This window comes from Diadema setosum, chromosome 13 (genome assembly GCF_964275005.1).
Source record: "Diadema setosum chromosome 13, eeDiaSeto1, whole genome shotgun sequence".
NCBI classification, from domain to species: Eukaryota; Metazoa; Echinodermata; class Echinoidea; order Diadematoida; family Diadematidae; genus Diadema; species Diadema setosum.
The window spans coordinates 24,491,210-24,515,008 of NC_092697.1; the positions used below are offsets into that span (position 1 = coordinate 24,491,210).

At 40.7% G+C, this 23,799-nt stretch overlaps 1 protein-coding gene across 1 annotated transcript; it reads left to right on the top strand.

The window, feature by feature from the left end:
• Positions 1-6,031: 6,031 nt before the first annotated feature.
• On the top strand, positions 6,032-6,709 carry LOC140236502 (uncharacterized). Its single transcript, XM_072316423.1, has one exon. It carries the CDS (start codon positions 6,032-6,034, stop codon positions 6,707-6,709), a length of 678 nt encoding a protein of 225 aa, XP_072172524.1.
• The last annotated feature ends 17,090 nt before the right edge of the window (positions 6,710-23,799 follow it).

A 23,799-nucleotide genomic window follows, 5' to 3' on the forward strand; every position in this document is an offset into this window, starting at 1 on the left:
GAAGGCGAGAGTTGGTTGGGTATACCCCGCTGAGCAGTTGGACTTTGACTGGTATTGCTGGTCGGAGATGTTGTGAGGGAATGATGGAGGGAAGGAGATTGTGTTTATGACTCAGGACAGTAGAGAGTAGGTGTAGTGATGGTTTTGTGCCGACTGCCTTCCTGAGGGCAGGAAGAGGGCAGGAAGGTACGGTTGATGCCCAGATGTGGGTGTGCCTCCACTCGTGCTATGGTGTCTCCGCCAAGATGCCAATGGCTTGACGATCTGTTCGTGGAAGAGATGATGGCACTCTTTGATGGATTGATCTTGTACTTCCATTCAGATGAGTAATTGTGGGTTACATCCAGCATAGTTTGTAGGCCTTCTGGTGTTGGACTGATGAGAGCCACATCATCGGCAAGGACAAGGGCACCAAGGAATTCCTGACCTAAGGAGCATCCTACATTTGTTGACCTCAAGGCCTTGATAAGATCATCTATGTACACAAGGTACAGGCAGGGGGATAAAACTCCACCTTGCCTCACGCCTTGAGTGACCGGGAAGGGTTGGCTGAGGTTTCCATTCCACAAGACCATGCTCTCTAGCCCTTTGTACATGTTTCTCAGGATTTTCCACAGGTTTCCTTGAATGCCTGCCTTGTGGAGCTTGTAGAAGAGTCCATCATGCCAGACAGTGTCAAATGCCTTGGTGGCATCCAGCAGAGCAATATAGGTGTCTTGTCGCTTGGAGGAGTTCATCTCCATGATGAGGTTAAGGGAGAGAGCTGTCATGATGCATGAGTGATCTTTTTGGAAGCCGGATTGCAGGATGTCTGGGATGTGTCTTTGGAGCAGTTGTTGCTCTAGGTTTGGTTTCAACAGCAGCTCAAAGACCTTGCAAAAGACTGAGCTAAGTGTTATACCTCGATAGTTTTCAGGATCTGTGAGGGGTTTACCCTTTCCTTTGTGGATAGGAATGATAATGCCTTTCTTGAAGCTCCGAGGTATATAGGTACATCTGAGGAAGGTGTTCAGGATGGTAAGAAGCAGGAGTTGAAAGACTGGACCTGAGTGAAGAAGGTGCTCTGGTGCCACATGATCCAAGCCTGCAGCTTTCTTGGGTTTGAGACCTCTTATAGCAGTGTGGAGATCTCTTGAATTGAAGGTGATCAGTTGGTCATCATCACTATCACTATCAGGTGTCGCAGTAGCATCAGCTGTCATGGTATGCGCAGTTTGAGGGTTGGAGAGTGTACAGAAGTATTTCTCCCATCCCTTCAGGATTTCTTTGTTGGAGTACTGGACGCCATCCCACGCAATGCATTCTGTGAGGGCTGAGGAGCTAGTTGGGGTGTTCTCCCTCACGAGTCTGTTGAAGAGTTGAGGATCATCATGTTGTGACGCTTCTATCTCCTCGACCATGTTATTGTGTACTGCAAGTCTGCTCTGCCTCATCTTTCGTCTGAATGTGCGTTTAGCCTCCTTATATGCTGTCCAAGTAGAGTTGTTTCCAGATTTGGGACGACCATCATCCTTCCAGGATTTCCAAAGGCGCTTCATGTGTAGGTAGGCGTCGTCTACATCTTTAGACCATTCTGGTCTACGCCGCTTGCTGGCTGACGTGAAGGAGTGTGGGAGATTGTCGGTAGAGATGGAGAGGATTACATCTGTGAGATCTTCTAGTATCTTCTCCGCTTGTGTTCCAGTTAGGCACCTTGGGTCAGTAGATAGTTGGTGCCATAGCGTCTTGCAGGCTTCTTCTAGTGGAGATGTGTAGCCATTTACAATATCCTGTTTGGATAGATCTGCCCACTTGACCTTGAGTTTTTTTAGCTTTGTCCCATACGGTTGCTGGCTTTCCCTCTTGTTCCTTTGATCTTGCCCACCAATTGTGATGTTAATCTTGACTTGGACAGGAAGGTGATCAGACACATTCTTCGGCATTTCTGGTCCGATTCTGAAGGATGAGAACAATTCTGCAGCCTGCTCATTTACAAAAATGTAGTCCAGGTGAGACTTACATTTCCCATCATCGCTGCAGTATGTGTACTGTCCAGGTGCTGTTCTTGAGTTGTTGAGACTTGTGAGCTTGTTTTCACGCAAGAAGGAGTCTAGGTCTTTTGCTTGCCGTTTCCACTGATGTTTTGGGGCCAATATGTCAGCGTTTAGGTCCCCAGCAATAATTACACATGTTGTGGGAGAGATCCTTGATGCGGCATGGTGAGACATCTCATCTAGAATAGACTGATACAGGTGTCGTGAATCTGCAGTATTTCCTGTTGGCATGTACACATTGAGAATGAATATCTCTGAGGCTTGCTTGGGATGCTTCATCATCATTGCGAGAAGCCCATCTGAATCTGTGGGAATCTGCTTGATGAATGGTTCGAGACGCTTGTGACAAAAGATGGCTACACCACTGGACCCTCTATGGGATGTTAGTTCACAACATTCACTTCCATTACACTTACTAAGGACGATGTGCATATCACAAAGGTTATCTAGTTTGCACACATTACTGTCATGAAGCCAGTGTTCCTGTACTGCTACTATATCATTCTGAGACAATAGATCACACAAATAAAACTGAGAGGATGTGAATCCTCTCATGTTGTATGTCACCATGTCTATACAAGATTCCGTCCGTCCAGGGCCATCAGGAGATTGCAATCTTTGATCATTGTCGAGATAGTGTGGAGGTGAGCCTGTAACAGCATGTTGTTTGTCGTTGGTGGGCGAAGGTGGCTTGAGTCTAGGAGGTGTGTGGCTGCTGTTGCAGCCTTGGCAATTATGGCCATACTGCTTCTGTATGTCATCTGGGCTGCTCGGCCATGCCGAAAAACCTGGGGTTTGCTGGGAACTCGGGGAGTTGAATTAACATGTATGCTGGGACCTGGTATAGATTCTTTGGTGGAAGGACTTGGTAGCCTTGCAGCGGGGTCAGCAGTCTTAGGAATGTAGTGTTCCCTCAGAGGATGATTGTTTTGAGAATGTCTCGGTACAGAATTTGATCTCGTGGCCTGCCTGGTCTTTTTAGGTCTTGTGGGAGCTAGGTGGCTTGAAGAGTTCCACGCCTGATTTTGGCTTTGTTTGTGATCATGCCATGCTTTCTTGTCTGATCTGGTTAGTGTACGAGACAGATTGGGATTGGTCGAAGTGCGCCTTGAGGTATCGGTATGCTCTTGGATGTTCGGACTCTGGTCCCGCTCTTGGCTTGAGTGTTCATCTCTTAGTACATGGAATCGGTTCATAGTGGGTAGAGATGAGGCTTGATTCGCATTCTCTTGGGATTGTGTAGGATGCACAACCTGTTTGGCTCTCCATTCAGACGTTGCGTTGGCCTCTTCAATGCCATGTTTTAGGCAGAGGGCCATGAGGAAGTCATTTCGAGCTAGCAGATCATTGAACTTGGCTTTGACTTTCTCTAACTCCTTAACTGTGTCAGCATGCTCATCTGAAGTCTGTCTGAGCCTTTTTCGCATGTACTGGAGATCCTGTGATGTTTTACTAAGATCGGTTGTCTTTTCCCTTGACAGGCGCAGGAGGGAGTCATTGTCTTCTTGCAGGCTAGCATTGGCAGCTTGGAGACAGTCCACCTGATGCCTGCTTTTCAGAAGCAAGTCATCTTTTTTCATACATTGTTTGCAGGTCAGCGGGTCAGTCATTGTTGCTACATTCAGGTGTTTACTGCAAGAAATGGAGGGGAGCGGTGTCTGATGGCTTGAAGTATCAGGTAGATCGCATTCATCAGGGGAAGAAGGCTGTCCTGCTTGAGGGTCAGTTGATGAGTGTTCCATCTCCTCGACATCTGAATCCAGGTTAGGTAATGTTGCTCCTACAATCTCATCGTCGCTCTTGACATTCTTCTCAGAGATTGGTGGTTCTGGCTGGGAAGATGTGTGGGTGGGTTCACTGAAGTCTCCTGACTCCACAAGGTGAAGTTCATGTGTGGCATGTTCCTTTTCTTCGGGAGTATTGGTGCTTGAGAAGGGAATACTGGGGGGCCATTTAGAGTCGCAACTTAACCTTGAGAGAAGAGATGCATCTGGGTGTGAGTCTGAGCTCGGTGATAAGCTGGTGAGTATTTCTGAAGAAACAGATGAAGACTGCCCTGCGGAGTTCTCTCCTAGTTGCGAAGTATCACCTAGTGCAAGGCACAACTTGCAAGTAAAGGGTTGGGAGGCATCTTTTTCATGTGCTTTGATGTCCTCTGCACACATGTTGAGGCATTCGTAGTGGCACCAGCTCTTGCAGAGGTTGCATTCAATTACACCAGAACACGAGTGCTTCTTGCAAATTGGGCACAGAAGGAGTCTATCCATGAGAGAACAAGTACATCTGTTACCCTCTGCATCTTTCACTGGGATCTTGAAATCTTCTTGTGAATCTTTGAGGTAGTTCCTAATGCTCTGGAGGAGCAGTTCTATCTCTACGTGTCTACCGCAGCCGTTTGGTTTAATACTACCCAGGATTTGTGGCAGATGTGTTTTAATGAGTTCCTGGATATGAACGTGTGGTCCAGTTGCTGTGATGGAGTTAGACTCTGGTATAGATGACAGGTTGATTTTGGTCCGTTGGCCAGCAGTTCCCTGTTTTGCCAGTTTATTGCAGATGCGCATGGAGTATCCCGAGTCTGAGTTGTCAGAGATTACTGCTGCAAGAGTATTGCTCTTGCTACAAAAGGATGTAGAGTAGCGTGTTATTTCGTTTGTGATCAGCTTGTGCACTCCTTGGCTAAGGGTAATATCCACTCTGCGTCCTTTCTCTTTAACTTCAAGCTTTGGGCATGCCATACATGTGTCCGAATCATCATTGCCTTGGGCTATAGAGTTCTCCTTTGATGGCAGTGAGTTGCCTTCTTCTAGGAATGATGATGCAGCAGAGACAACTGACATTTTGTGGTAATTTTTTCTTTCTTTCTTTCTTTCTTTTTTTTTTCCCCTTTCCTTGGTGTGTGGCAGGGAGTCACGTTTGCAGTAGAAAAAAATATCTAACCACCAATTTCAGAAGATACAGTATGAACTGAGGCAGTATCCTATGTACAATGGTGCAGAATTATGTAGCTGGGTATAGTGTACAGGGACGGGATGCTGTTGACAGTACTACTTGCTACAACATGCACTACAGGTAGGGTGAGGAACATAAACACCAGTTCATGCAGGAGTGGAAGTAGGTCACAAGAGCACAGATATCCGACAGTATGCAGTTATGGTTTACAGCATGCAATACAGGTGATCCAGCGGTATGCAGTTAACAGTTACAGAGCTCACACCACTCACTGGGCACAATTAATGCACAATTCACACGATGCAGGAACAATGCGAACGTGAACATCCAACAGACAGTATTTTACAGTAAATTTATGCAATACATGTATGACAGACAGCATGCATTATAACTAAAATACAGCAACAGTTTTGACATCACCACAGCATGCATACAGGACTGGACAGGTTACTAGACAGGTCACAATCACAGGAACACGGACATCCAGCAGGACTAGTAGAAGCTTGCTTAGTAGTAGAACGTAGTAGAACTTCTAGAGAAATTTTCTAGAACACTTGAGCAGGATACAGTAAATGACAATTGAATTTTACCATGTGTGGGACGAGATTACAAAGCCAAGGCACATGCACAGGACTCTTGGGAGATATCCACTACAGGTACTAGGTTGAGCTTCAGAAGAGTCAGCCGAAGGCCGACTTTAGTGCTGCTGTGGTGGTAGTTGGCGTTGTGTTGCACGGATGAAGAGTTTCCCGCCAAACTGCAAAGTCAATAGATGGGACTGGTCCCCCACTGTTGTCCACAGGGGCATGAACCTATCGCTTTAATTCAGCAGTGGAATTGCTCCAAATATCGCTGAATGTGTGTTGGCGTTCAGACAGGGTATCCAAAAGAGTTTAAGAGTCAAATTAGTACCAACATAAATTCAAGAGTTAGACACAGAAATAGAGAGAAATCGAGAGAAAGAGGAGGATTTCAAGAGAAAGTTGAAAACACGTCCAGTCACAGTCACAGTCACAGTCACGCTGTGACTGTGCATTGAGCATACAATGGCCACCAGGGACCACATAAAAGAGGTAATCACCTCTGAGCCAATTCTCAACAAGCTCGTCACCCTCATAGCCGACGCCATCATGGATCGAGTTTCGCAAAACATCTACCAGGCTCTCAACCACGATATCGCTGCGAAAGAGAACGAAGTGTTTGCACTCAAGAAAAAGGTGAAGGACCTGGAGAAGTCCCTTGCTGGTGTGCGAAACATACAGGAGGAGCAGGAACAGTACAGTAGGCGAAAGTCCCTCAGGATCTACGGAATACCTGAAAAGCAAAATGAGAAAACAGATGAATTAGTTCGTGGTGTCGTGAAGGAGCATCTTGACATCGAACTTGGCCTGTCAGATATTTCACGGAGTGACAGGATCACAACGAAGTCGAGACCGGGAGCGAGATCTACTGAAGGGCCCAAACCACTCATTGTGAAGTTCAGCACGTACAACACCAAGCGAGCAGTGTTCGACGCCAAGGCCAGACTTCGTGGTACAAGGATCTTCATCCAAGAAGACCTGACTCAACATCGACGGGAACTGATCAACGCTGCCAAGCAGAAATCAACAGTGAAGAGAGTTTGGACAAACGATGGAAAAATCACAGCGTTGCTGTCTCTCCCTGGATCACATGACAGAAAGATCACCATCAGAAACTCCAGAGATATTGAGAGACTGGAATGATTCGAGGTGAGAATCAACATTACTCAAAAGAGCAAGGAAAATAGACAGGATGGGACTAAGCTATCCATGCATACTCTGTAAGAAAATGGTCAGAAATAATCAAAATGCTCTTCTTTGTGTTAAATGTCGCGAATGGTGTCACTTAGACTGTTGTGGTGTAATGATGTCTTTCAAAGTGATATAGATTGGATATGTACTCGATGCTACTTAGCAGAATTACCAGGATATGATGATATGAAATCAAAGGACCCTGAAATACAAAGTGATATTGACATCTAAAAAACAAAAGAGAGATCGTTGACTGTCGAATCACAACTTCAATCTGTAAGAGCTGAAAAAGGATTGAAATTATCTCATTTGAATTGTTTGTCCCTGACTAAAAATATTGATGAAATACGTAAAATTGTAGATTTGTCTGATATTGATGTGATGACTCTAAGTGAGACACATTTGAATGAAGATATATTTAATGCAGAAATTGATATTGATTTATATGATGTGATTAGAAAAGATAGAAATCGCATGGGTGGAGGAACTGCAATATATATCAAAAATGCGATTCGTTATAATGTAAGGCCAGATTTATGTGATGAATCTTTGGAAATGATTGCAGTTGAGGTTAAACCATTGAATGTAAAATCAATTGTTGTTATTGTGTGGTACAGACCACCAAACGCTAATGCACGAGTGTTTGATTTGTTTGAATCTGTACTTCATAAACTGGACGATCTGCAACAGGCTTATATCATACTAGGTGATCTGAATTGTAACATGCTTACAGGTCATCAGTCCTGGCAAAGTAAGCATCTGAAAGAGTTGACTGAAGCTTTCGGATTAACCCAAGTTGTATCTTTACCTACACGAGTTACTGTTGATACTTCTAGTTTGGTTGATATTATATTGGTTAATAACCTGGATAAAGTTGGAAGAGTAGATGTGATTCCAGTCTCATTAAGTGATCATTATATGGTTTTCTGTACATGGGGTAAACAAAAAATGTGTAAAGAACACTCACATAGATTTAAAGTTAGCAGAAATATTAAAAAAGTAGATATTGTTAAATATGCAGAAGATATAAGTAAATTGCGCTGGGACTGTGTATATAATGCCACTGATGTTAGTACTGCGTACTCTGCTTTTGAAAGAGAACTCTTGAAAGTAATAGACCATAATTCTCCACTGAAACGTAAACGTATTAAGGAAAAGGAATCCCCATGGATTACTGATCATGTGCTACAACTCATCAGAGATCGTAATATGTTGAAACGCAAACTGGAATGACTTACGAAAAAGACGACTGGGATCGATATAAAAAAAGCAAGAAATTGTGTAACAGCTGAAATACGTAAAGCGAAAAGAGATTTTATTACCAATACTATTAAGGCAAGTAACGGTCAATCCAGTGATGTGTGACAATCGCTAAGTTATGTGATGCCTAAGAAACAAAGTCATGAAAGAATAGATGAAATTGAACGAGATGGTGTCCGATACTATGGGAAAAAAGCCCTGGCTGAAAACTTCAACGATTACTTCGCGGAAATTGGAAAAACACTTCAGAATAGTATCACTAAGAACGGCGTTGATTATGTTGATCTTGACAACAACCTGTCCGATCATTGTAATGAGTCATGTTTATCATCATTTAAAGACATAGAAGAGCATGAAACTCTTGAAGTGATTATGAAGATGTCAGTGAAAAAAGCTTGTGGAAACGATGATATCCCAATGTCGCTCATCAAACCGGTTGCTCATTTAATTGTTAAACCTCTTACACATATACTGAATATGTCAATCAAACAAGCCTCTGTTCCAGATGAACTGAAAGTTTCTAAAATTACACCTGTCTTTAAAGGTGGGAATAAAATGGTGATTGGAAATTATAGACCAATCAGTATTTTATCTGTTTTTGCCAAGATTTTTGAAAAGATAATATTTACTCAACTATATGATTATTTGACCAGTCATCATCTTCTCTGCGACCAACAGTCTGGTTTTCGTCCTAATAATTCGACTTCCACTGCACTGTTAAAAGTAACAGAGGAATGGTTAGACAAGCTCGATAGAGGTAATCTAGTTGGGGTAGTAACATTGGACCTGAAAAGGCTTTCGACACTATTGACCACAAGGTATTGTTATCCAAACTGAAAAGACTGGGTGTCACCGGTAATGCACTGAAATGGGTAGAACACTATTTGTTCAATCGCGTTCAGCGTACTGTTGTGAATGGTGTAAAATCCCCCATGAGAGTTATTGAGTGTGGCGTTCCACAAGGGAGCACCTTAGGTCCTCTGTTGTTTGTTATATATGTCAACGACCTGGCGGAATGCCTTAATGAATGTAAGGTGTCACTGTATGCTGACGACACCTGTATATACACTGCACATAAGAATGCTGAATCTGTGGCCGATACTCTCAACAAGGATTTGGAAGCAGTAAATCACTGGCTTAAAGAGAATAAACTTGTACTTAATGTAAATAAATGTGAATGTTTATTGCTTGGTACCAAAAAACGACTAAAAAGTGTAAAGCATTTTAACGTGCATATTGAATCATATGAAATTAAACGAGTAACACATATTACATATCGTGGCGTTATTATTGATGAACATCTAAATTGGGAACAGCATATTGGAAAAATATCAAAGGAAATAATAAGTAGAATATATTTATTGAAACGGATACGACCTTACATAACACAACAGACAGCATTGATATATCAAGAGTATTGTACAAGGAAGATTTGATTACTGTGATGTAGTGTGGTCAAATTGCAGTAAAATGATGATTTATAAATTGCAAAGATTACAAAATCGGGCACTGCGTACCGTTCTGAAGGTTAATTGGAGGTTTTCAACACAATTGATATATGATCAGTTAAGTATTTCTACTATTAAAATAAGACAGAAATATAGAATGCTACATGCAATGTATAAAATTGCTCATGGGGTTTACCCCCAAAGTCTGTGTGAGTTGTTTTCATTTAAATTATACAAATTATATTTTTTTTATGTAATATGTTAAAATTTGAGTTATGTAGATTTTCAACTAATTTCAAACGTAGGAGTTTACAGTACAGGGGATGTAAAGTGTGGAATGATCTCCCAGATGATATCAAGATTATGAGTTTTAATAATTTCAGGTCTTATTTGAAACAGCAGCAGTTCTAGTTTGATATCCACTGCGTTATATATCATATTACATCATATCAATTATCATAACGTTTCCTATTATGTTACGCGATGAGTACTATTGACATTTGTTTTATATCAATCTCTTGTCAATGTCTGTATTTTTTTTTATTCATATGCTGTTAAATGTAGATATACTTTTCCTTTTCTTCGTGATTTTATTTTCTCTTTTTTCTTATTTCAATCATCGCTATATATTACGCTGTTACTGAATCTATGTTTCGTTCTGTTATAATGTATACATGCACGGACTTGCAGAATAACAGCCGATGGCTGAGCAAGTTTCCTTTTTATTACCGTGTTGAAATAAAATGAAAATGAAATGAATTATGATACACTTTTCACGACCACGTGTCGTGTAGTACCCCTTACAGTATGACTCTTCCACCAAATCGGTGATAATGTGTGGTTGTATGTGTATGTGTTTTGTAAAAAAACATACCACGTATTGGGGAGGACCGACCGATCGAGGACAACCACCCCTGTGGTCTGTGTATGTCAGCGGCGGAGAATAATACCCCTTTTATACTGGGCACGACTTTTAGCTCGCTTCTGAAGCGAGCTAACTTAAGCTCGGACCAAGTCGTTTTATACTGCCATTCTCGACCACCCAAGGTTACGGGCGAGACCAGACCTACAGTACCCCCCCCCCCCATTAGCCTGCTGTCCTTCCAACGAGCGCGAAAATTCAGTGATAGTTTTCATGCTTACTTACGAGTACGAATTCAGTTCCGTTGTTATACGGTACGTTACTCGCGAAATTCAACCAGTCATCGTACTCATCCGCATTATAGTGTATATGTACTGAGCTGGTCTATTTTTTTTTTTCCTACGATTCTATCATGTCGTTTGCTACTTCAAAGAGTTCGTTGCATTGGGAGTTATACCGAACAGCGGACACACCAATGCGCTGCGTACTTTTAATAAAAACACAGCGCGCCCGGTGGCAACAGTGGCAGCAGTAAACGTACATATTGGCAACCCGGAAGCACCGTACACGCTTTCCGGTCACGGGTCAGTGAATTTAGCCATGGCTAAACTCGCGAACCTTTTACACTGAAGTTAGCTCGGACCTGAAGCTGACCTGATCCACCCCCCCCCCCCGCCCCCGAGCGGACGAACTTAGCTCGGACTAACTATTTTCGACCTTTTATACTGAGAGTTAGCTCGCTTCAGGTCTGCACCTGAAGCGAGCTTCAGTTGAATTTCAGCTCAAAACTAATGCTCGAATTCCCTTTGTATTTCTGCGCTAAACTAATGCCTTAATTCAAAATTGAATTTTAGCGCAAAAACTAACGCTCGAATTCCCTATGTATTTCTGCGCTCAACTAACGCTCGAATGCCCACTGGATTTCTGCACTGAACTAAAGCTCGAATTCCCAATGTCTTTGTGCGCTCAACTAACGCTCAAAATGACAGTTGCTTTTCAGCACAAAACTAACGCTTGAATTCTCCAAGTATTTCTGCGCTCAACTAACGCTCGACTTCACTGTTGAATTTAAGCGAAAAACTAATGCTCGAATTCCCTGTGTATTTTTGCGCTCAACTAACGCTCGAATTCACAGAGGTTTTCTGCGCAAAAATGCTCGAAATCAAATGATTTTTTTTTTGCGAATGATAAGTGCTGAAATTCCATGTAAAGTAATGATATCACAAATTGGAATTATAGTGATATCACAAAATGTATTTTCTTGATATCAAGAATGTGAATTCGTGGTATCTCGAATTGAATTTGTGATATCACTAATTTGATTTCGTGATATCAAAACTTTGTTTTACGTGATAAACCAATGGTTATTTGTTATATCAAAAATTGAATTCTAAGTTGTGATATCAGAAATTCGATTTGTTGATATCACAAAATGGAATTCGTGATATCAGAAAATCTGTTTAGAAATTAAATTGGCTTGACATACGAGAGATTTACCTCATCCAATTGAGGGAAAATAATCGTAACAAAACCTCAATACTGCCAGCAGGCACATTATTGGAGGCTTTCCCGAAACGTATTTCAGAAATATGAGTAGCATTGTTAAGTTTTTTTCGTAACAATTCATGTTTCTATTGTTTCAAGTGTTTTCATGTAATTTTTATGTATTCTCTTATCTGATTCACATATTGTGGGTTTTTTTTTTCGAGTGTGTGTACGCGGTAGTTAAGTATAAAGCGTTTTTTTTTTTCCATAGGACGCGTAATTTTTCCCTATTTTTTTTTCAATGGGATTACACATGCGCTTATGAAACATTATGTCAATTGCTTGTAAGAAAAATTACATCGGTAGGCTCATATTCTTATAACATACATTATAACAATGTTATAATTATGTTGTAGGCTTTGCCGCCCAATTCCGTACCTCTGTCAGTCAAATTCCTTACTGCAGCATTCACTTTAGCAAACTTTAGCCTAGATGACATGTTCGGTACAGTTGAACCTCTCGTATCCGGACAAGTCGGGACCGGGGCTCATCCGGATAAGGGATTTGGCCGGATACGGGAGACTCAATGCTTTATACACGTACATATACATACACATGTACTGATGTAGCGAATTGTAGTACAACATGTAGTAATGTGTATACTGCAACCTTTCGTTGTTACATTTGGGGATGTTTGGGGATGTTAAAATGTCTGAAGGTAAGCAATTTGGAAGGAAATTTGATGTAATGTATGTTAATAATGTTCGAAGTAATATGTAATTCATGTGTGTTTGTGTAGGAGTTCTCAAGGAGTTAGGAATCCCCCTTTCCTCCCGTAATTATTAAAACAAAAATCACGGCGAGATTGCGTCCGTATAATAGAGAGATCCGGATAAAGGGAGGCCGGATAAGAGAGGTTCAACTGTATTTCAATTTTATGACCTCTACATTCAAATTCATTTGAATGCACTCGAATTACTTTTAATCACACTCTAATCAACAATTTTCAACTGAAATTCGTAAGACAAGCACCATTGCCCTATCCGTTCATTCAATTTAGAATGATATACAGTTACGTGATCACGTATATATGCTGCGCTCGTTCATTCAAATTCATTTTTGGGCATCTAATTTAATGTGTTCTGCGGTTAATTCAGCAGGCATGTTTACGCTTCGGATTTTTTTTTTCTTTCATCGTAGTTATTGTTTTGTAAGCATCATACAAATTTCATATTTTCGTATTCATTTTAGAGATTTTGGCAACAGTATTTTTTTTTCAATGTGCTTATTAAGTCTCCCAGTCCGAAGATAGGAGAGTCAATGGGAGTGCAGGTGACCACAACTTATCTGTATAGTCGTTGAGCGTGCAGTGTGTCTGCAGTGTGTCGCCAGTTCTTGGTATAATCCGGATATGATCCTCAAATACTTCTATGATTATTTCTCTATCTTTTGGAGATACACGTCTGTATCTAACTTGTGCTGTCATGACTGTAAGAAGATGAAGTTAATCTGTAGTACGGGTACATGTAGGCCTATGGAAGAAAAGGGGCTTTACAAAACAGCGAAATCGAGTTGTATGATAGCGTCAGAAGTATGATACATTTACCGCTTAACAGTGTGGGGATGAATAAAAAATCGCATTGAAATACACGTTTAAAGTGTTGTCACTTTTTCAAAACAGAAATAACATGACGTACGTAACTTTGAAGACATAATTATGTTTGTAATTAATTGACTGCCCATTCGCGAAATTGAGTGACTGAAATACCCTTTTCGGCTAGTGATGACGAATTTGAATTGAACGTAGAGAACCTACCCATTTGAATACCCTTTTTACAAAATGTGCAAATGTTATTGATCGAAATGGCAAAGTGAACGCGCAAGTTGTTGATAACGAGGGTTTTTGCTAAATTGAATGAACCCTCAGTCAAATGGACTGACAAAGGTGCGAATTGGCTGGGAAAATCATGAAATATTATGATGTAATATATCATAATCGTGATAGATTATAATATGATGCATTTTTTTTTTCAAGTTTGAAATACTAGTCAAAATCTACACTTGCAGTATTACAGTATACCAGGGGCCGCGAAATGGTGAGTGTGTCTGTGTGTGGGGGGGGGGGGACGGCTGGACGGGGAGGGGGTCAAGGTTAAACCCAAACACCTCTATGAGGACGGAACCTTTTCCCGGTCGTTGTGATTATTTTTTCCGTTTTTTTCTTTTCTTGGAGACAAAAAAAAAGGGAGATGGGGGAGCTCCCCGTTCCGCGACCCCTGCAATATTAGTCAATCCTATACTGTCAACAGCAACACTGTTGGTAGACCTACTTTGCTTTGTTCTCCGTTGCATTCTTATCTATTCATCTTTTTATTCTTCTCTGCCTTTAAGAGATATTTTGGGAACTTTACGAGGGATGTTGGACCATTATTGCTCAAGGACGGTATTCATCGTAGTCATATGCATGAATAGTGACAATGCCATTTTTTTTCTACATCTATGAAAGAAAGAGATCCCACAAAGGGGGCAAAGGGTGGATACGTTTGAGGGTTTTTAGCTAGATGACATAGTGATCTCAGTTGTAGGCATGTTTTGTTTTTTGTTTTGTTTTGTTTTTGTTTTTGTTTTGTTTGGTTTTTTTTTTTGGGGGGGGGGGGGGTACGTATTGTTGTTGTTTTTGTCGTTGTTTCTGTTTGTTTATCATAAGGTTTCAGAAGTGCATGTGAACTGACAGGTTCCTCCACTCCCAAGAGTACATGATCGGCTGCACTGTCAGGTTTCTGTTTTTTAATGCAATTGAACAGCATTTTTTTAAACACATTGTTTATGATTTCATTCGATTGGTTGCCGATTCATTACAGCATGTCATAATAGCAGCTTGAGTGAATGCCTTTGACTGATGCACCTAAAGGAGGCTCATGGCATTCTTTCTGTCTCTTTTATTCTCTTTTCAGGGAGTGATCTCTACCACTTCACCTCTTTGAGCGGTGGTCGCTCAGGTCCTGAGTGGTGGCAAAATGGCTCCTTCATGGACTTGGCCTGCCATACTTGCTACGTGTTTAGCACTCTCCCATCTAGCCTCTGCTTCGTGTAAGTATTAAGTGTGTGTGTTTGTGTGTGTTTTTACCCAGATGATATTTTATGTATTATACCATTTTAAATCTTTTTTTTTTCATGTGCCAAAGGTATTTATAAATTTTTAGGAAGGATAATGCAGGGGGAGCTTAATGTGATTTTCTATGCTTTTTATTGTATTTCATCTTATTGTTTTTTTTAATCAATTTATCTTCCTGTTTCTTCATTTGTTTTAAATCTATTTCGTTCAATTATTATAACGTTCTTTTTTCCGGGCGGGTGGGGGGGGGGGGACAGCGGACTGATAGTGCTCGTGGTTGGGTTAATGTTTAATGGTGCCCCTCATACGTTACGAAGTCGGGTTGAGTTGACTTAGAGAAACAGTATTACTTTCAAACCTACATCTTTTTATTCCGCTTTTACAAAAAGTGATCCCAACTATTAAGCCAAATTTGTGTGCTATAGAATATCGGGGGTTATCCAGCGAGACCGACACCTGCGAGTCCTATGCCCACGAGTTCGACATAAAAAAAAAAAAAGATCCATCACTCATCACACAGCCCACGAGCTCCACAGTCCACGAGTCATACAGCCCATGGCTTCGACACTAGGCAAATTTAGACCTGTGAGTTCTACTCTATAGGTAAACAAGGCCAATGAGCCCGACATTACGTAAGGAATGCCCACGAGTTTGACAGTACTAAAAAGAGGGGGGTGGGTGGAGGCTAAAAAATCCAACACTTCGTAAAAAGACAAAGAGGCCCACGAGACCGACACTAGGTAAGTATGAACTCCCACGAGTCTAACAATAGGAAAATGAGATCCACGAGTTCGACAGGATGAACAGCGCCATGTGTATGCCAACTACAAGTATGTCTGTACATTGTGTTGCATTAATGGGGCACTTTCTTCACGCTGTCGAGCATGAGATTGTGGGGGGGGGGCAATAATTCTTACAGTGGTCAAAGATAACGCAAGCGAGGGTGCTGCTGCATCTTTAGAATTGAAGTTGAAAGATCTGCATGGGTCACACTTTTAGTGAATTTGTCATTTTTTTGCACTTACACGCACACACACACACACGAATGAGGGTCTTGAAAATTCGGGAGATACTTGCGGCCATGTAACATCCTAGCGCCCCTTAAAGCATGGTTACAGTAACGAAACTACCCTCTCCCATTACTTTCTTCTTCCTTATCCCATTATCGGGATACCCTGTATACAACTGCGCACTTAAAATCGATTACTAGATGGGGCTGCTTAACATGTCGAACTTAATTGTGGGTCTTATTTAGTGTGGGTCTCGTGAGCTTTCTTTGCCTTTGCAGGTCTCGTGGGCTTCATTTGCCTAATATCAAACTGGTGGACCTTAAAGATCGAGAGCTTACGTTACTTGATGTCGAACTCATTGCCATCGTTCACTTTAATAATGTCCATCTCGTGTACTGTATGAATAGTGGGTAATTACTCGTGGGTTGCATGACTCGTGGGTGTCGAACTTGTGACGTGCACTCGGATATACTGCGTCTTCTTTATAATACAAATACGCTGATAAAGCTTATCATAGATTCGCTTTACATGTTTAATTTTCTTAAATGCTGTATTTGGCAATTCACCCATGCATTTCTCTGTTATGTTTGTGTTTTATTTGTTGAAACGTGGAATATAGAATAAAAACAAATAAACAAACAATAGATAAACTGAAAACCCCTGTGTTATTTAGAACATGATCTCACAAAAATCGTACTCGACTTATACTGTCGATTCATTGCAGTACAATTTGAATCAAAAAGAGAAGTCAAATACTTTGAAGATACAGTAGGTATACTTGAATACTATATCCTTCATTGAAACAAAAAAAAAAGCTTGACCTCACGTATAAACACTATGCAATTCAAATGATCGAAAGCATCTATTATTGATGAAAAAAATCGTAAAAATATACATGGATGAGAGTTTGAAATCAATATAAAGTCATGTTGACTGTAACACAATGAAACCGTGTGGTGGGAATGTGGCTTTTACATAGCACCTGATTCGTTTTCGTTTCTCCCAGGACGGGATTTTTTTTTTATTTTTTATTTTTAATGCGAGCATGAGCAGAAGCAAAGTTTGCACACTTGCGAAAGTTCCCTAGTCACAACTCGCACATGTACAAGATCCATTCATTAATCACGAAGAGCAGGGTGCATCAAAGGCCCTGTCACACCTTTCATTCTAATATTATGTGATCATACTCCAGTTTGAAGTACTGAATTCAAACAGCAAACTGAGATCAATACCAACAATAGCTATTATCAAAGGAGATTGTTTTTATTCATAGGTTGTACCATTCGGTGACATATCGATATCGAATATGTTAAGTAACCTAAGCAGATTGAGGATGATGTTAAATGAAACTTTAATATCATGCATATTTCGTGTATGAACATGTTTAATTCCTTAATTTCACAATGTGTCAACCCTGTAAATAATTTAAACCCGTAAATAATTTCATGTTTAATACTTCGTTTACCTGTTACTTCAATTTTATTCAGCTCCTTCTCTTTGTGAGACTGGAACGGCAGGGACCCGCTTCACCTTTACGTTTCCACAGCAGTACTACAGTACCTCGCTCTGTGAACTTCATCTTGCGAGCTTTTCTGGAAATGACGCTTGGGCCAACATCTCTGCACCCCTAACCGCATGGTGGGAAGATGTCGGTATCAATGGTATTAACGGCACTGTTCTACAGCTTCCAAGCAGTGTATGTTCAAGAGGTGCTTCCCCCGACGAGCCTGCGGTAACACTGGTGGTTGAATCGGATGAATGTATTACCGTACACGCAGAAGGTGTTTTTCCATCCGACACAGCTTCTAGTGACATGTTCGTTGTATTTCCGGACAGAGAACTTGGGATGAGATATCTTGTTTCCTCTTATCCTCCAAAAGAGTCATTTGACTGGTCTGAATTCACCGTGACTAGTCTGGAGAGCAATACGAACGTTTTTATCGAGTTGACATCGGACATTACATACAGTGGCACCTCCTACGGCCCTGGGAACCCTTTGAACCTGGTCTTGAATCAATACGAGACGATTCAGTTGCAAAGTCAGGGGGACCTGACGGGTACTAGTGTCGCTTCAGACAAAGCTGTTGCTGTCATATCTGGTAACATCTGTAATGTGGTTATAGAAAGTGGGAATCACGACTACTTTGTGGAACAGCTTCCTCCTGTTGAGAAATGGGGATCGGTATTCACCATAGCTCCTTTCCGCAACCAGGATTTTGGATATTTTTTTCGTGTCATGGCATCTGAAAGTGACACTTTTGTGGATGTTAATGGGGTTCAGTCTTCTCTGGGCGAAGGGGAGATTTTCCAAGGAAATGTATCATCCTCGATCACAACAACAGTAACATCCACCAAGCCAGTTCTTGTCACTCAGTTTATGGTATCCTTTGATTCTACAAATGCCAATGAGGATACTGGCCCATCTATGCTTCTGATCAATGCCGACAGCCAGTTTCCAGCAAACAAACTCGTATTTTCAGCCCCTGGATACGACATTGCCCCTGAATTCCAAAAGACCCTGTATGTCACAGTGGTTCTTTCGTCTGGCACAGTATCTTCTTTGACGGTAGATACATTTCCTATTTTGACTCAACTGGAAAATATTTCGTCAGACATTCCCATTGTGCTGCAAGGAGAATTAACCCCAGGTCGTCACGATATCGAGTCGTCTGATGATTCTCAGAGGTTCGCTGTATATGTGTATTCTTACGGCATTGCCAGCAGCTTCGCGTTTCCTGCTGCCTACGACTTTCCAAGAACGGGTAGGTATATGCCACAGCATCATCATGTAGGAAATCTTCCTCGTATGTTATCTTTATTGACGAGGAGAGTAATTGTTTGACGGATTATGTTCTAACATTTTCATATGTTCATCTGATATGTTAAGGAGACTCATTACCAAATACCCAGGTTGAAAAATTAATTACGATCCATTATAAACCGTCGGAAAAGTTCTATTGGTACTATTACAAGTCCACTGGTTGTGTAAATGTCTTAAGAGTTGCATTGGAAAAAATAAATTATAAGTCATCATACATTAGTAATCTTGTCTGTCATGGTGGAAATCATTTCTTAAGTAACGCTGACAACAGTAGTAATTAATATTTTATGAAATCATCAGATACTACAGGGTCAACAAGTACTCCTCCTTCAACAGTAGCTACAAATATGGCCGACACTACTTCTACATCGGGAAAAATGTAAATATTTCTCTATTTACAGAATGGTGTATGTAATTACGTTTCCAGGAAAACCGACAAGAAAGTATAAATCGTGCCGCATCATTGTGATTAATCTTATTTTTTCTTAGAGGTAGAAAAATATATATTGGAAATCCAAAATTGGTTTTTAGTTACAACAGAGGCCAGTTCCACGCACCAAACGAACTATGAAAGTACACTAGCAACTACAACGTCAGAAACAACCCCAGTTGAAACTACACTTAAAACAACCGAAGCTACTACTGTATTCACAACTGTTACTCCAACAAGTATTGAAACAACTGTTCCAACTACAGAAGCTACTACTGAGTCCACTACTGCTCCTGTAACAGCAACAAAAACCACTCTCCACACGACATCAGCTACTACAGAGTCAACAATTGCTCCGCCTTCAACAGTAGCTACAACGATCGCCGACACAACGACAGGTAAGTAATTTTCGATAAAATTTCACATTGATTTACAACCTTTTAAGGATGATGATGTATATCTTGATATTTCGTTTTAACAGCGTCAAATGCTCTGATATGCCTTTCATTGTTTGAAAGGCTATCAATTATTCATTTTCTTTAAATGCAAAAGTAGTGTTATTTTTGAAAGAAAAAAATTACATTAAGAAATTTTGATCGCGCAACATTATTGTGATTAAATGCCTACCTTTCTAAACAGTTACTTCCTCACTGAAAAAAAAAAAAAATGTCAATGTTCTCTGTTTCATATCGATACGTTTTGTCTCATTGACGAACGCCCCCTAGCGTCTGGTGTCAACAATGCAACGTTGTCGACAATGACACTGAAACAGTGATAAAAAATCCAATTCCCATTTTTAACGAAGAGCACATTTACCCGAATAATCTTTGATGCTTTTACCATCATTGGACCCCTCATGTCCTATAGGATTTGAAAGTTCACCCACAGTACCCAGTCAAAACTAAGTCTTCACGTCCCTTGTAGTATAGCCAAAGGCGATTTGACAACCTTATGTTCCAGCGCCATTTGACACGGAACTGAGCCATAAGGAAGCAAGTACAGCCAGGATACAATGCCTCCATTATTGTACATCAATCATAGTTGCATGGCTGGTCACGCCCATGTCTTCCAAACCCCCACCGTACCTGTCTTTTATTGGAAGAGCATGTTTTTGGCTCGGTGAACACGAACATGAATCTCCTGGCCATATTGGAACATGAGGTCATAATGCAATTTGTTGGCCAACCGTGCAACGACGTCAGAATTTCTGCTTCAGCCCGAGTGCGCGCCAACAAGCAGAATGAGACAGTCGAATCAATATGACAGAATGGTATATATCAAGTTTCCAGGAAAACCGAACAAGAAAATATATGGATCGTGCACAATCATTATGATTAATCGCATTCTTTTCTTAGAAGTAGAGAGATATATATTTGAAATCCAAAACTGCTTTTTAGTTACAACAGAGGACCGTTCCACGGACCAAACGACTTATGGAAGTACACTAGCAACAACAACGCTAGTAACAACCCCAGTAGAAACTACACTTCAAACAACCGAAGCTACTACTGTATTCACAACTGCTCCTCCAACAACTACTGAAACAACTGTTCCAACTACGGAAGCTACTACTGAGTCCACTACTGCTCCTTTAACAACAACAATAACCACTCTCCACACAACATCAGCTACTACAGACTCAACAAGTGCTTCTCCTGTAACAGTAGCTACAACGATCGCCGACACAACGACGGGTTAGTAATTTTTCGACAAAATGCCACATTGATCTACAACCTTCGAAGGATGATGATGTTTATGTCGATATTTCTGTTTAATTGCGTCAAATTCTTCCATATGCCTTTCATTGTTTCAAAGCCTGTTATTTTTCCTTTTCTTTAAATGCACGAGTAGTGTTATTTTTGAAAGTCCAATACATTGCATGAACAATTTCGATCGCGTAACCGTAGGGCATATTGTGATTCATTGCCTTCCTTTCTGAAAAGTTACTTCTACACTGGTAAAAATGTCAATATTTTGCTATTTACAGAATGATATATGTTAAGTTTCCAGGAAAACCGAACAAGAGAACATGTCGATCGTGCACTATCACGTCGATTAATCACTTTCCTTTCTTAGAAGGAGAGAGATATATAAAATGGAAATCCAAAATTGGTTTTTAGTTACAACAGAGGCCAGTTCCCCCGACCAAACGACTTATGAAAGTACACTAGCAACAACAACGTCAGTAACAACCCCAGTGGAAACTACACTTCAAACAACCGAAGCTACTACTGCTTTCACAACTGCTCCTCCAACAACTATTAAAACAACTGTTCCAACTGAGGAAGCTACTACTGAGACCACTACTGCTCCTGTAACAACAACAAAAACCACTCTCCACACGACATCAGCTACTACAGAGTCAACAATTGCTCCGCCTTCAACAGTAGCTACAACGATCGCCGACACAACGACAGGTAAGTAATTTTCGATAAAATTCCACATTGATTTACAACCTTTTAAGGATGATGATGTATATCTTGATATTTCGTTTTAACAGCGTCAAATGCTCTGATATGCCTTTCATTGTTTGAAAGGCTATCAATTATTCATTTTCTTTAAATGCAAAAGTAGTGTTATTTTTGAAAGAAAAAAATTACATTAAGAAATTTTGATCGCGTAACATTATTGTAATTAAATGCCTACCTTTCTAAGCAGTTACTTCCTCACTGAAAAAAAAAATGTCAATGTTCTCTGTTTCATATCGATACGTTTTGTCTCATTGACGAACGCCCCCTAGCGTCTGGTGTCAACAATGCAACGTTGTCGACAATGACACTTGAACCAGTGATAAAAAATCCAATTCCCATTTTTAACGAAGAGCACATTTACCCGAATAATCTTTGATGCTTTTACCATCATTGGACCCCTCATGTCCTATAGGATTTGAAAGTTCACCCACAGTACCCAGTCAAAACTAAGTCTTCACGTCCCTTGTAGTATAGCCAAAGGCGATTTGACAACCTTATGTTCCACCGCCATTTGACACGGAACTGAGCCATAAGGAAGCAAGTACAGCCAGGATACAATGCCTCCATTATTGTACATCAATCATAGTTGCATGGCTGGTCACGTCCATGTCTTCCAAACCCCTACCGTACCTGTCTTTTATCGGAAGAGCATGTTTTTGGCTCGGTGAACACGAACATGAATCTCCTGGCCATATTGGAACATGAGGTCATAATGCAATTTGTTGGCCAACCGTGCAACGACGTCAGAATTTCTGCTTCAGCCCGAGTGCGCGCCAACAAGCAGAATGAGACAGTCGAATCAATATGACAGAATGGTATATATCAAGTTTCCAGGAAAACCGAACAAGAAAATATATGGATCGTGCACAATCACTATGATTAATCGCATTCTTTTCTTAGAAGTAGAGAGATATATATTTGAAATCCAAAATTGGTTTTTAGTTACAACAGAGGCCCGTTCCACGGACCAAACAACTTATGGAAGTACACTAGCAACAACAACGCTAGTAACAACCCCAGTAGAAACTACACTTCAAACAACCGAAGCTACTACTGTATTCACAACTGCTCCTCCAACAACTACTGAAACAACTGTTCCAACTACGGAAGCTACTACTGAGTCCACTACTGCTCCTTTAACAACAACAATAACCACTCTCCACACAACATCAGCTACTACAGACTCAACAAGTGCTTCTCCTTCAACAGTAGCTACAACGATCGCCGACACAACGACGGGTTAGTAATTTTTCGACAAAATACCACATTGATCTACAACCTTCGAAGGATGATGATGTATATGTCGATATTTCTTTTTAATTGCGTCAAATGCTTCCATATGCCTTTCATTGTTTCAAAGCCTGTTAATTTTCCTTTTCCTGAAATGCACGAGTTGTGTTATTTTTGAAAGTCCAATACATTACATGAACAATTTTGATCCCGTAACCGTATTGTGATTCATTGCCTTCCTTTCTGAAAAGTTACTTCTACACTGGTAAAAATGTCAATATTTTGCTATTTACAGAATGGTATATGTTAAGTTTCCAGGAAAACCGAACAAGAGAACATGTCGATCGTGCACTATCACGTTGATTAATCACTTTCCTTTCTTAGAAGGAGATATATATATATATAATGGAAATCCAAAATTGGTTTTTAGTTACAACAGAGGCCAGTTCCACGGACCAAACGACTTATGAGAGTACACTAGCAACTACAACGTCAGTAACAACCCCAGTGGAAACTACACTACAAACTACCGAAGCTACTACTGCTTTCACAACTGCTCCTCCAACAACTATTAAAACAACTGTTCAAACTACGGAAGCTACTACTGAGTCCACTACTGCTCCTGTAACAACTACAGAAACAACTCTCTACACAACATCAGCTACCACAGAGTCCACAAGTGCTCCTCCTTCAACAGTAGCTACAACGATCGCCGACACAACGACGGGTTAGTAATTTTTCGATAAAATGCCACATTGATCTACAACCTTCCAAGGATGATGATGTTTACGTCGATATTTCTGTTTAATTGCGTCAAATGCTTCCGTATGCTTTTCATTGTTTCAAAGGCTGTTAATATTCCTTTTCTTTAAATGCACGAGTATTGTTATTTTTGAAAGTCCAATACATT

Excerpts from the sequence above, each read along its gene's own strand:
- LOC140236502 (XM_072316423.1), top strand. The coding sequence starts at position 6,032 with ATGGCCACCAGGGACCACATAAAAGAGGTAATCACCTCTGAGCCAATT.